This window comes from Seriola lalandi, unplaced genomic scaffold, assembly GCF_002814215.2.
Source record: "Seriola lalandi dorsalis isolate HSWRI2012SDOR001 ecotype SW California unplaced genomic scaffold, Sedor1 jcf7180002054971, whole genome shotgun sequence".
Taxonomy (NCBI): Eukaryota; Metazoa; Chordata; class Actinopteri; order Carangiformes; family Carangidae; genus Seriola; species Seriola lalandi.
In genome coordinates, this window is record NW_019525522.1 from 1107439 (window position 1) to 1121856 (window position 14418).

The window sequence follows — 14418 nt, forward strand, 5'->3', positions numbered from 1 at the left end:
AACTTCTCCTTGCTCACAGATAATAAATGAAAGCAGACAGCTGGGTGAGACACAGAACAGCATCACCGGTGCTGGCAGGGCTTTAGGGTCTGGCTCATGGCCAGTACAGCTGGCCAGATGTACATCAACAACAGGGATTGGAGGTCTAATGAGGGACATCTTCTGTTGCTGCTGACTAAACTTGATAATGTCATAGAAGCTGGTAGAGGTCTATTCATGCATGTTAATAAATGAAGCTGTCTGCTTGCAGTTGTTCAGACACAAACTGTTTGACACAGTTGCACATCTCTTGTACCAGGGCTTATGTATGATGAAAAAGGGAAACAACTGGGTTTATAGTAGTTTTGACTAAATAAATTTGTGTCAAGTCTCAAACATACCAGACTGCAGCTCGTTGGTTAATCTTTCTGAAATGTGGGATTGAACATACAGAGTTTTTTTTTTTAGCATTTTGCCTATTGTAGACTGAGTATATAAATGCTAAGAACCATTTTTAGAGGGTTTCTTCATTAAGCCTGCAAAAGTTAGTTACTTTGTTCCTATGAAAATTATTCACAGTGCGTTCTATAGATTATCCAAAAATCTCAAACCCTGAGTAAATGAAGCCAAAACTATCTGCATACCATGCATGTGAACGGACTCTTAAAAAAGGTCAAACAAGAACACAATAATCATTAAAGCGTTATAACTGACAGTAATGTATTTATTTATCATATATATTTATTTATTTCACAAGAACTTGGACACAATAGACACAATTTTGTATTTAGGTCAGTTTGATAAATTTGGCTTTTTCCACCTGAACAAATAAACAGCAATATGAAGCTCTTTCTTTTATACAAGGTCAGAAGTCATTATGACCAGACAACTTAAACCCTCTGATACAAATAAAAACAAAGCGCATTAAAGCAAGATTACAGTAGTCAAAAAAATAGGTCAAAGTACAAAAATATCTTAACATGCTTTGCTTGATCATCTGTACATTGTTCATTTGCAGTATTGCAGTGCACCTACAGCAATGTGTACTACACTATTACAGTGAGCAGTTTTAATCCTAATTTTACAGTTAAAATGGCACAAATATTCAAAAAGTCAGTCAGTAATCTGCTTCCTTAGACAGCAAAATATTTGTGTTCACATGCTCTCGTCTGCTGGTTCAGTAGTACTGTCATTTATACAAGTAGACAGTTGATTCCCTTTAGTAAAAAAATTGGTTTGATCATAACAAATCTGGTGTTGAAGTCATGTGGGCAGGAATGTATAAAGTTCCCTCATCTTCTGAAAAAATAAAAATAAAAATCAAAGCTTATTTTCCATTGTGTAGCGTTAATATCACGTGATATCCTGTATGAAGTTGAAATCTGCAGGTGTGGCTCATAAGGTGCCAATCAGCCACAACTAACCACTGGTTATTGTAGTGTAATGACTCTAAAACCCAGCTGAGGTCACTGTGGTTTGCCGAGTGAGTTCGGTTCATATTATATGTTCTTTGGGACTGATACACAAATTCACTGCCATCTGAATTACATTTTGGATGGAACAGGATTACTGCTCGTCTTTCAGGCCAGACTGAAATCATGAACCCAGACTGTCTGTGAGTAGCAGTGACCATAAGGTGCGACAGCATCTACAACAGCTGTTAGACAAAAATTATCAAAACTTTTTATGGAAAAAGACTTGAGGAGATAAATCTTTGCAAAACACTGCTTCAAAGATGAGTCATTCTCTTAGTACAATGCGACAGCAGCTTATAGTCTGCATACACCTTGAGTCGGCTGTTTTTATCCCTGCAGTTTTTCTATTTGTTGTTCCATCTTATGTTACTGTTTTATCTGTTTGATTCTGTCCTGATTTCCCCTTAATTAACTAACTTAGCAGCTTTAAAGATCAATGCACCTAAAATGATGCTTTGGTCTCTTAGAAGCTCGTGTCGTTTTAAAAATTTGATATCAAAGTCCTGTTTGTCTCTTTTTATAGCCAACACTGCTTTTCTAGTTGGGGATAAATCTGTTGCGATCCATTATTGTAGCAGTGTTTTCAGAAAGTGTTTACATTGTAAAGCCAAATGCCTAATGAATAAATTAAGTGTATGGAAGACCATAATAAAAAGCGCTCATACTTACTCATTTTACATGTACACTGAATTGTTCATTTACTTGCCTTTTACTTAAGTAAACTAGTTTCTGTTGAGATCACGCCAATATTAAACTGTGTACAGTTTTATGGGTTAATTCTGCTGTTGAACAACAGACATGACTGGAAGCTATATTCAGCTTTGCAATTACTTTCAGAATTTGTTTCACTGGTGTTAGAAGTAAAATCTATTCAGCTACAGCAACTAGTTTTAACTAGTATGTATGTGGCAACGGGGCGAGTCCACCACACAACATGCAAACAAAAGTGCAAGAAAGCTGTGCAACCCGACTTTTCGCTAAGGTTAGCGGCAATAGCCGGGTCACTTGATTAATGTGAAGGTAGCATTTGTTCAGTGGCCTTGAAGCTACTGTGGCTTCCACCACATGCTACGGTTGCTCAGGCAGCAGAGTAGGCAGCCTCATCTGAGTCGGGATCCCTGGTGCTGTCCTCGCTGGCGGGTGAACGACAACTCAGGTCTGCGATCCCAGACTCCTGGTCGCTGCCGTTGGAGAGGTTGGCTTCGGATGTTTTGTTCAGGTCTTGGGGCAGGAGGATCATGCTGCTGTCTGGTGCTTTTGGCTGACAGGGGCTGCTGGTGATGAAGCCCCCAGTGTAGTCCTGAGGGGTGTTGGCCAGAGTGAGGTCATTGCTGAGAGCCCACGCTGTGGGACTCTTATCAAAGGTGGTTGCTTTCTGGGTGACATGCCATTCCTGCTCCTGCTCCAGTTCAGCAATTTTCTATTGATATTGTAACACATGAAGACTACAGTCAACTTCTATAAGCAGGAAAAACACTGGAGGGGCATTTTTTTCTCGTGACAAATGACTTGCAGTATGAATTCACAGCACTGTCCTACCTGTTTGTGTGAGGCCAGCTGCTCCTCCAGCTGCTGCGTCTCCTCTTGGATGGCCCTCAGGTAATCATCTATAGACTGCCTCGGATGCATCCCTCGGTCAAAGCGGTTGTACAGGCCTCTCCATAACCTATACAAAACCAAGTTCATCTGTGAAATCATCCTCCTTTAACTCCTGTGTCTTTCCCTACAGTAGTTTCACTTTCAGACTATGAGCATTCTTCAGACAATCAGAGGCCAAGTGTTCAACTGAGAACTGCATTTTTAACATGTGTACACCAGATTTCAAACTAAGCTGTTTTAGTTGCTGTTAGTGACAACCTACTTAAAGCAGTAGGGGGCAGTAGACGGCCGTAGTAGCCCCTGAGTCTGGCTGTGGTCAGGCCTGTACAGAGGGTTGATGTAGTCTGCACGGTTCGTCCATAGGTAAATCCACAAAGAGTGAGTCCTCTCTTGCACTCTGTCAAATGGTAGATAAAGACAGAGTTGTCTGTACTTGTACAAGCCCAGTGATGTAATATACTACTGGCTGTTACCTCTCCTCACTCGTCAGTCTCCTCTCAGGCCAGATGTCAGTGCTCTGAAAAGGAAAAGAAAGTGATGGTAGCAGCAGGTTTAAATCTCACCCTAGCTCCATCCTCTCCCGCTGGTTGTTGCCAATGAAGTTGCCATACTGGCAGGAGTAGATGTGGCTGTGAATGGTGATGAGGAACCTCTCGTTGAACTCAAAGGCACAGGGGTACTGCTCCATCAGCTGCCACACGCACTCCAGGAACTGATCAATGATGGGAGACACCTCCTTAGGATCTCCCACCAGGTGATTGCATCTGGAAAAGAGGGGCATGTATAGTTAGATCAAAACAAAATATCTGAATCATAGATGTATTGAAAGTCGTGTTTAGAGTCAAACCTGTGAGAGAACTTGTGTCCAAATGAGACCCAGTCTCTCTCGATGAGAACCTGAGTGAAGAAAAACAAAACCAAAATATAGTCTACAGTCTTGTTCATCTTGAATTCCAGTATGTCATGATTAAAGGTTCAGACACAGTGCACAGTCAATCCCTGCAGAATGGCTGAACCTCTTCACCCTCTGTGTGGGGTCATTTCCCTCTGACTTCAGGGGCAATTCCCAAAAGGAGGCCTCTGCATTACATTCATTTTCCATAGTGGCTCTTTCTGGATTCCAAGATATCCTTCACAAATCCTTCTGATCAAAGAGACAAGCCCCATGAGCCCAGCATGGACTACTTTCAGCTAAAGCCACAATGTGGCTGCATATATTAATATGACACAGAGACACCAGAGGGTTATGTGACATTTACAGTCCTACTTCTAAGATTCAATCCTACACTTCAATGCAAAAATTCAGTATTTACCATGAGTCCTCGGAGGGTCCTGTAGTAGGGATCCAGCAGCACACAGGCCACTGAACACACCTGGGCCGTGCGGTCCCACCCGTCTGAACAGTGAACCAGGACACTGACACCCTCCTCTGCAACAGCCTGCGCACACACACGTACGCATACGCACACCCGCGCACACACGCACACACACACACAAATACAGTCTGTGATGTGCCAGAGCACATTAAGGGTGTTGAGAGTAAATTATGGCTAGAAAACAAAATAAATTGGAAACATGAAAATATCATCAATCATTTATGTCAGATAGGGCAGAAAGTCCCACTGTTTGCTCTCTGTGGATTTTCTAGTGGCAAAAAAATTTTTTTTTTGTTGCCAAAAATGGGAGTAGACCAACTAGGTCATTTAAAACTCTTTAACTGTCTGTGAAGAATTTGGTTACTATTTTGCCTCTGTGATAGATTATAATTTAACCTCAGCCCATTATCAGAACAGATGTTTGCCCTTTGATGGTGACTTTCAGCTGCATTAGAAACACTTCAAACAAGTTTCTGCCTGTTATCCATTAAAAAGATAATATACCAAGAGAATATCAAACTATGACACCAATAGTCTCAGTGATTTGAGGTGGAATTTACCCTTAAAATGGATATATCAGTTTTCCTTTCTCATGCTTTGACACCTAAACCCTCAAGGCCAAAATGTTAAAGATAGTCTGTGACTTCTGTCCACTATTAGTGCTATAGAGTAACATTTTTACAAGTGAGTGTTTGCATGATGTGAGACAAATTCCTGCTCCTGGTTTCATGCTATTCCACAGATCAACAGCTGGGGGCGATAAATGTGGCTATGCGCCAATAACGGCAAGAAAGTGTGCAAGCAAGTAAATGTGGATGCCAACATTGCATGATTTAAAATATAGATGTTGAATTTTCTCCTGTTTGCACCAGTTAAAAATCCTCCAATACATTGCAGAAATTAAAAACAGGAATGACTGAACAATGGAAACGGCTTCAACAGGACTGAATCAGAGGCCTGGAGTTCCTGTTGCTGAAGTTTGGGGAACTGGACAGATGTACTTTTATTGTGGTTGTATTGTGTTGTGTTGTTGTTGATTGCTGCCTGGTGTTTCTGTTTTGTTTTTTATAATACGAGAAGTCTGACACAGTTGGTTGTGGTATTTTATCAGTAATTAAAAGCCCTATGGTAAATGAAACTTTTTGAGGGGAAACTGCCAGCTACTAGAGTTTCCTGTTGGGCACAACAACAACAACAACAACTCCTGACTGTTGAACTAACTAACCCCAACCTCAGCCATTCCCATCCCTCAGCCATTTACTACCTTAAGTATTTGATTGGTGGAGCCCAAGAAAAAATAGCAGCCAAAAGTCTCTTACTTGTATAACTCAAAAGGGACAGTCATTTTTTGGCAACAGAAGTATTCTTCTCTTTATTGACTAAGCACAGTTAAATAAATATCTCTGCACAGACAGACAATATGTATCACACAAAACTTGCAGGACACAACACACACAAGCACCTAAGCTAATATTGAGTGCAGTGGTGAAGCAGACAGCGGGGATTAACCTCCAGACTGACCTTGGCGATGAAGATGCCTGCATCCAAAACAGCTTTGATGTGCTTGAGCCAGCCTGAGCTCTCCAGACCCTCCAGGAAGTCGGACATGGAGGGGGAACGCAGCTCACACACTGTAACCACAACACAGCTGTCTCACTGGCAGGAAACATGGAGCATACCTGATTGAGGGACTTTATTAAACCACACGTTCACTTTCATTATAAGGACAAAATCCATGACTGTGAATTTATGGGGGAGTCTGTGCATGGCATGGGAAAATATGGGTCATTCGAGTATATTTTGTCCCCACCCCCAAACAGATTTCCTTTAGCTTCACATGTGATGACTCATTTGGATGCCAGCCAATGTTTTCAGTGACACATCTACCACTGATCCAGACTGAAATATCTCAACAGCTACTGGATGGATTGACATGAAATTTTGTAGAGACATTCATGGTCCCTAGAGGATGACTCATAATTTACTGTCTCTGTGACCTTTCCTCCAGTGCCACCAGAGGGTTGACTTTTTCTTGGGTCCCAGATTTTCATACATGTCCCCCATCAAGCAGATTTGGTAATCTTTGGTAATCCCCTGAATTTTCATTGCCATGACTCATTTCTAATTTGTCCAACGCTTGGGTTTATGATCAAATGACTTACAAAATTACCATCAACATCAGCTGTACTTTGAGTTTAGTGCTTATCAGCATACGTTAGCATGCTAACACGCTAAAGTAAGATGGTATATAATGTTCATCATGATACAACATTATGCCTGCTTAGATCAGCACGTTAATGTCAGTGTGAGCATGTTAGCATGCTGACATTAGCCTTAACTAACTCCTGTGCCTAAGTGCAGCCTCACACAACAGCTGCAGTGTGGCTGCAGACTTAAGTCTTTTTATAGTGTTTTTTAAAAATATGAATGAAGACAAAGCCATATTCAAACACAATCACACGAGGCAGACAATTAAATGCAGATCCATTTCTGTACCATAAGGCTTCCTGCATTATGTTTGTTTATCTTGCAAAACAGAACCTAAAATTTATTTTTCCATCTTCAGGGTTCAACGTAAATATTTGTGAGTTCCCTGAGAGGAAGTGACATGAACCCGTTTCTCCATGGCTAACATTTTATTTGCTGAAGACAATTTATCACATTAACACTCATAATTCAGACACTTTGAGGTTACTGTATGAAAACATCTGCTCCGTCCTCACTCATTAAGCTGCTGACTGAGGTGACTAAGTGTTTTTTGCTGACAGCGCATCAGCTTGCTGACCTGTAAAAGTGCTGTGAGGCCACTGATAGGAGAGTGAGCAGGTGAACAGGTTTATTCAGCCTTTGGTTTTGTAACACTTGGTGTGCTGCACTTAGAAGAAATGTTTGAGGTCATGCTGTCAGGCGGGGGGTCTTCTAAATCTTATTGAAGTGTACGATCGGGTAGGGAGAGTCAGGCGAGCTCTGAAGGGCAGGCGCTGTCTCCAGCATTTAAAGACTTCCCTTGCGCTGCCAGGGGGCAAAGAGTTATCACAACTAAGAACAGCTATAACTTTTAAGACTTAAAATCACATCATTCTCACGCCCTCTGTCTCTCTTTGGGGGATAAGGTCCTGGATTGTCCACTCTGGGAAACCAAAATAGCTCTGAAATAAAATCCAGATGGATTCAAAGTCTTCCTAGGAGCACCCCTGCACAATACCCAGAAATTCTCCTGTGGGCTCATTTGAGGTCTGATTGCAGCACAGTCCAGTCTGCATGAGTGCACATGAAAACCACAGGGGGTAGCATGGGGTCTCGCTCTGCTTTAGTTATGGAAGAAGCAGCAAATTTAAACAGGCAGTGCCAGAAAATATACATTTTGCTCCACAAACACTGATGTGTTGAGACATTTCTGTCACAGTCAGGAATGCACTGCTGTGGCCTCCAAACTGTTTCTACGGTATGTAACTCTAAAAGTCAGTGAGGCACAGATTGTCTGCACAGGACGTGATTATTACCTTCTAGCATTTTTTGCTGGCTGTTCCTCATAACGTGGATGTTCTCGATGCCGATGAACTGGAATTTAATGTTGGAGTAGTTATCTTCATTCTCGTAGCCTTTTCCCGCAGCTCGGTTTGCGATCGCATTCAGCTACAAAAACATATGATTGTCAGTTAAGAGTGTTTCAAGAACAAAAATCATACAAAAGTGGGGTTTTTACACAAATCTCCATTATATAATATTGATCATGGTTCAGCTAGTACAGAGCCAGGATGTTTTCAAGACTTTTGCTGTGAGCACATCCAGCTGGCAAAACGCAGCATGGAAAATAAAGCCCACCTGAACATACAGCATAGTACTGCATGGCTTGTATTTTCGCAGGCCGTTCCTTAGGCACAAAGGGCTCACCTTAGGCCTGGTGTCCACCACATACATGAAGTCGCTGCGGGGATTGGACCTCAAGATGGCCTCCAGCATCTGTTCATCCTCCAGGCAGCGAGCGCTGAAACCTGACAGAGGCTGGCTGCTGCGGCAGATGGCAGCCTGGGAGGAGGCAAGAGGCGCTCAGGTTTCACGCGGGAATGTTTACTCGTCTGACAGTTGATTTTAAGTGAATTATTACTCGGCATGACATGTAGATCATAAAATTCATCCGTCATGTGAGAATCAGGGTACATGCAAATTCACAGTGCTCTCTCTCTTCATGTTCAATTTAAAACAATCAGCCAAACAACTTCTCATATCTCCATTTAGGGGACACAAGGGAAAGGGACAGAGATTGTTGTGTGATTCTCCCTTCTGGCTCATGAGCCAGAGTGGAGCCCCTTTGTACGAACTGATATCCACACACAGGACCATCAGCCCTGGGAATCTGACCTTGCACACATAAAGCACTCCCAACTGTCCAGTCAGGGATTAATAGGATGAATTACAGATATTTAGGCTTATTCTTGATTCAAATATATGGTTTTCAAAAAAAAAAAAAAAAAAAAAAAAAAAAAAAAAAGAATAACTGTAGCTGAATTGTCGGGGCAGACCAGAATGGACATCTTGCTTCATCTCCTCATAAATAGTCTCATATCGGCATCTACCTCTGTTGTGTTGCTGCAGAGGTGCAGTATTTAAGGCGACCACTTGACCCACATGATCAATAGGTCAGTCTCAGCTGAAGAGGCACAGAACCAGTAACTTGATGTGAACCTAACTACGTTTGGAGCACAAACATTATGACAAAAACTACATCTTATATCATACACCTCGGAAAGACTGTTCTCATACCATACGAAACTAGAAACCAAATGCAGAGTCTGGTGCTACTTCTGTACCATCATAGCATCATCAGTTTGATTAATTTCAGGCTCAGTGTCTATATCAGATCTACTGATGGAAAATTGAATGGGGAAAAAAAAATTTACTGCCCAAAGGCTCATTTATGTTCCCTTTACGTCTGAAAACAGACGATGTAGCCGTCACTGCCCACATACTTCCATGCATCATTTGCGTTGGCATGGTTGTTAAGCCATAAATCCACTCGAGTCAAAGTTTCTGACATCAACAAACACGGTGACGATGGTGGAGGGCGCAATCATCTACCTCTTACCTGGCAAAAGTGGAGGCAGCACTGTAGATGGCGGTGGCCTGTGGGGTCATTAAATATCACATAACCTCTCCTCAAAAAGTCCAGCCATTTTTTTAATTTTCATTGGCTACACTGCCCCCAAGATTTCTCGGGGTACTGCTCTGTTTCATCCATAAGCTTTTGGAAAACGTGGACAAATAAAGACAGAAAAAATGCAGAGTAAAGAAAAAAAAAAGACTATTCACATCCAGCGTTGAGCATAAATGAGCGTTAACTGCTAACGGCACCAACAACTCAACAGCAGTGACTTAATGTTTATGAGACTCACTTTCTGGCTAGCTGCTGGAAGAGGAGAGGTAGATGACATTTCAGCAACAAAAACTAGCCTAACAAAGAGAGCAAAAATGAAGTATTGTCAACACGTATTCATACATGTGCAGGGTCTGAATCAGAGATGGAATCAGAGGTTCTGTCAGTTTTGTTTTGCGTCTGAGGAGCGTCAGACACGATTAATGCCCCTATGATATTGGTTAACATAGGAGGCATATAGAAAATAAAGAAAACGTGTATGTAGTCAACTTACATGATTTTCTTTGGAGTAGTACGACAGAGTGGGAAATCTTCCCCTGCTCCTGAACTTGGAGCTCCCCACGATGACCGGAGGTGTGGCAGATTCAGGTACAAAGAGGTCAGCGGGGTAAGTGTCACTCACCTTAAAAAAAAAAGGAAAAAAAAAGACATTAGAAACGTCAGAGAAACCGTGATGTCCATATTAGGATGAAATAGTACAACTGGTCATGGATGTCGGCCTGCTGACCTTGTAGTTTCGGTTGACGGGAGAGAGTTTCCACAGGGAGTTAGGAAGTCCCATTCTGCTGTAATCAGCCTTGAGGTCCAAGAAGTCCCATTCCTGCCGTCTCTCCTCCTCATCCACGTTAGGCTTATAGGAGAAGCAATACAGCTCTGCGTAACTCTCTGCAAGGCACAATACTGGTTTGATGAGGAGAGCCTCCAATGTGTATGAGACCAACGTGTTGCAAAGCAGAGGAGATGAAAACTAGAGCCTGATGTTTCAGAGCAAACAATCATCATCAAAAATCTCATGATAGTGCAGCAGCAGATTATTCTGGAGGAGGGATGTTTAATCCAGCACCGATACTGATGTAGCTGTAAAATAGCTGATAAAAGACAATAATAAGGACCCCATGATATAATGGTTTGGCTCTAATGCAAGAGCATCACCAAATCATTCCTTTGCTGGCATCATACCACATCTCACCTGGCTGGGAGAGACGCTGCAGGGACAGGTGAACATCGTGGCATTCCCGCTCTCGAGGAATGACAAAATGAAGAACCTGGAAGTTCTTACAGTGGATGAGCAGAGCACATCCTGACGCTGTGGCAGCTTGTTTCTCCACACTGCACACCAAACTGTGAAGCACCTAAGACAAATGGAAGACAAACTGACCTTCCATAATGCTATGGCATGAGTAACCATGTTGACACTGTAAACGTGACGCTTGGATACAATCTGTGTGTTGCACTGATTTTTCACCCCGTCAGTGCACTGAGCTCATGCCTACCCAAGTTTCATTGCGCACTCCGGCCTCATTCTCCACAAAGATGGTGTGTGTGGCTGTCAGGTACAGGGTGCCCACCCTACTCCTCCTGGGAGAGACTCTGTCCCGCAGCCTGACATTCTCCACCTGGAGGAGGAAGGTGAAGAACAGCATCAAACATCCTCATCCTCAGCTCCCAAAAAACTACAGCTGTGTTAAATGCACTGATGGACGAGCACACACCCAGCCGTCTAACGCAGCTGATAGCAGCAGGAAGACCCCGGCTGCCTACGTGGCTGATACTGCACACGCCCTTTAAATTAACCTGCGTGTTTGCTTAATTATCTGAATCACAACTCTGTATCAATTGTGAGTAAACATGGCGGTTTGTGTTTACGTATCACTGAGGTAATGCGGACATTGTGGCTAATCACTGCAACGAGATCCGCGGTTACCTTTGGTAGTCGGATGTGCTCCATCAGCAGCTGAGAGACGAGCCGCAGCTTCCTGTGACCACTGCACCTTTCACAACACAGCTACCAGCAGTACAACATGTGTACAGCAGTGTAACAGTGAGTTGTAGGTGAGATTAAATGGTTTACGGTTGTTCCTCAGCAGCGCTCAGGTACACCGCGCAATAACATTGCTCTTCCCTGAGCCGTCTTCACGGGAGGTGCACCTCCGGGTCCTAAAGCCCGCCAAGAGCGGAGCCGTGGCCTGAATAAAATGTTAAAGGGCACCTCAGGCTGCTGATCAAATGAAGTTACTGAACCCGCGTTTTATTGAGGATTCACCGCAAAAGTAAGTAAATCTCAGACATTCACTGACCTCCTTTCATTTAAGAGGAAATGCGTCCTACCACACATATTCACTGACATTTCCAATTAGACATACCGAATAAGTAAGTGGTTTATCGATAAATAAGCTAATGTTGGCAAGAATAACTTTTTTTTCACAGAAAGGGCAATAGTTACTTCCGGTGTAAGACCTCTGGTTTTCATTCAAGCTATCTAATTAAGAAACAATTCACACCTGCTGATGCCATGTGACTCGGATTAGCTACCTGTTGTGGACAGACCCTGAGCCCATACTCTGCTTCAAAGGGTTTCATAATGAATTTCTGTAGTTTACATGACTCGCTGGGTAACAATTTGTTTACAAAAGGTTTCTATGGACTGCTAACAGTCAAGAGCCACTCATAAACCCTAGATACTACAGGCAAAAAAGGAAAACAGTTGTACAAGTGTTTCTACTTTTTCTGGCTGAATTCACCTGCTGGGGTTCATGTCTGGTGAAACTTTGCTGGCAGTTATGCAGGTCACCAAACTGTGCTAATGAGAACGATAAAGACGGAAATCCCACATTAACATGATTAACATGAGTCAACATAGTGAGGGTGTCAGGAGGAGAGGTATAAGCAGGCAACATAAGTGGAAACACCTGTGTGGGTGTAACATAGTCAAACCTGGTATCAATTACCCTGGCAGCCCCAGATGTTCAGGGCTGTGTGATGAAGTAGGCCAGCAGGGTTTAAAATGTTATCTATAGGTTAAATTTATGCGATACAGCGTTGTACATTCTGGCACTGAGCACAAAATATCGAGAGTTTAAGTGATGTTTCACTGTTAAACAGAGCGTGAGGCTATTTTGAGAAGATCCCTTGTGTAAACAGATGAATCCCACATGATTTTAAATTGGATGAGCGCACATTTTGTTTGCACACCCAGGGAAATGTTTTCGTTTATCAAGTTCTGACGTCTTCATAGTTTGAGCAAGTCGTTCCAAATTTTAAAATGTATTTTTATATTTTGAGTATTTTGTGCACCACTGAGCAGAGCAGCCATCTGTTGCAGGACAGTAGACAGAAAAAAACAATAAAAGTGGTTAGTTAAACTAAGCAGAAGTGATTGACTTACTGACGCCTGGCAGCCCTGCTGCACGCCCTCTCCTACTGTGCTGCATTCATGCATGAAGAACCCAAAAAAAGATGATTGTCTAATGATTATAAAGAACAGTTCTGATATCACTTGGATTAAACAACTCACTGCTGCCTGGATGAGAGATCATTATGTGCATATGCAGATTATATGATGATCACTGGTACATGTCTTGTCGGAGTAATTTCCACATATGAAAGGCCAAAAAAAAATCCCAACAATGAGCTTGACAGTGTAGAAGGAAGGTTTGCAACCAAATAATTAAATTTAATTTTGCAAACTTGTGAAATCCCCTGTGAATGTCCGCCAATTTTACTGTAACCCACGTTTTATCTTTTCTCAGTGTGGAATTCATTTTTGGAAGAGGCAGTGTATCCCGAGAGACTTGGAATAAAGTCAGCCTGAGGCCACAATTAACCCAGAGGCCAAAAGATTCTTGGACATCACAGATCATATATAAAGGAATCTGTTTCGGTTGCCAGATGTGTTGAAACTAAAGATAGATAGCACTGAATACACAATATATTAACTCCAAGAATTAAGGCGCTGACCCCCTCAAACATTTGGCCAATGTAGTTTCCTGAAAGGTCAAAGTATGACAATTAAATTTTTGCAAATGTAGTCTTTTTTTTTTTGTTTAGAGTCAGACCCACCAAACAAAAACCTGAAAGTACCTGCAAGTAATATACTTTGCAAGGCTTGTATACTAACTAGAGACAGGAAATGACTTTTTGAAGAGCAGGGAGGGAGAATCTTACCTGGCGACGATTAATACATCCATAAATAATGCTTCATCCTCCTACCTAATAAAAAGAGTATTAAGTCAAACTACGACCAGGTGATGTCTTCAGGCTTCAGTCCCCAGACTGTTCTTGAAATGTAATATGAAAAGGCTTTGTGCCATTACACTAAATAAACCGTGGCTCTTACTTGCTTCCTAAATGTAAAAAGTATACCTATTTTTTTTACTTCTCTGTCTTTTAATTTTTTCAGCTTAGTGACACTGAACCAGATAAAATTGATAAAGTTAATTTAGGTTTACATATTCAATCTGGCATCGTCAATATGTGATGTTGGACAAACTGCTTTTATTTGAATTAAACTTTGCTTTTCATCGCCCATCAAATATTTATTTAGTCTGTGTTTTCTTCCTTAATAATAGTTCACAAAAGAGATTAGATGTTATTGTTGTTCATTACCCAAAGTCATCTGTGGCTTTGTCCTTTAGTTCATCCTGTAGTGTGTCAGTCATCCAATTAACTTTAGCCTAGGCCTGGTCTTTGTTAAACTGAGGTCTAAGTATCCTCCTTCCCCAACAACTGCTGTTTTTAATCTTGAGGTCACTCTTTCTGTCTTGATTCCACACAGCTGTTGTCCACCTTATCAGTAATTGTTCACTCTAACATTTCCTGGTGACACCAGTGTTAA

At 42.0% G+C, this 14418-nt stretch overlaps 1 protein-coding gene across 1 annotated transcript; it reads right to left on the minus strand.

The window, feature by feature from the left end:
- Positions 1-682: 682 nt before the first annotated feature.
- On the minus strand, positions 683-11721 carry mtmr7a (myotubularin related protein 7a). The gene is made up of 14 exons (XM_023396007.2): positions 11509-11721; positions 11078-11200; positions 10774-10936; positions 10312-10469; positions 10078-10206; positions 8324-8458; positions 7933-8065; positions 5951-6060; positions 4367-4492; positions 3901-3950; positions 3617-3817; positions 3316-3450; positions 2994-3120; positions 683-2874 (listed from the first exon to the last, which is right to left on the minus strand). Exons 1-14 carry the CDS (start codon positions 11530-11532, stop codon positions 2533-2535), a joined length of 1956 nt encoding a protein of 651 aa, XP_023251775.1. The 5' UTR covers positions 11533-11721; the 3' UTR covers positions 683-2532.
- Positions 11722-14418: the final 2697 nt, after the last annotated feature.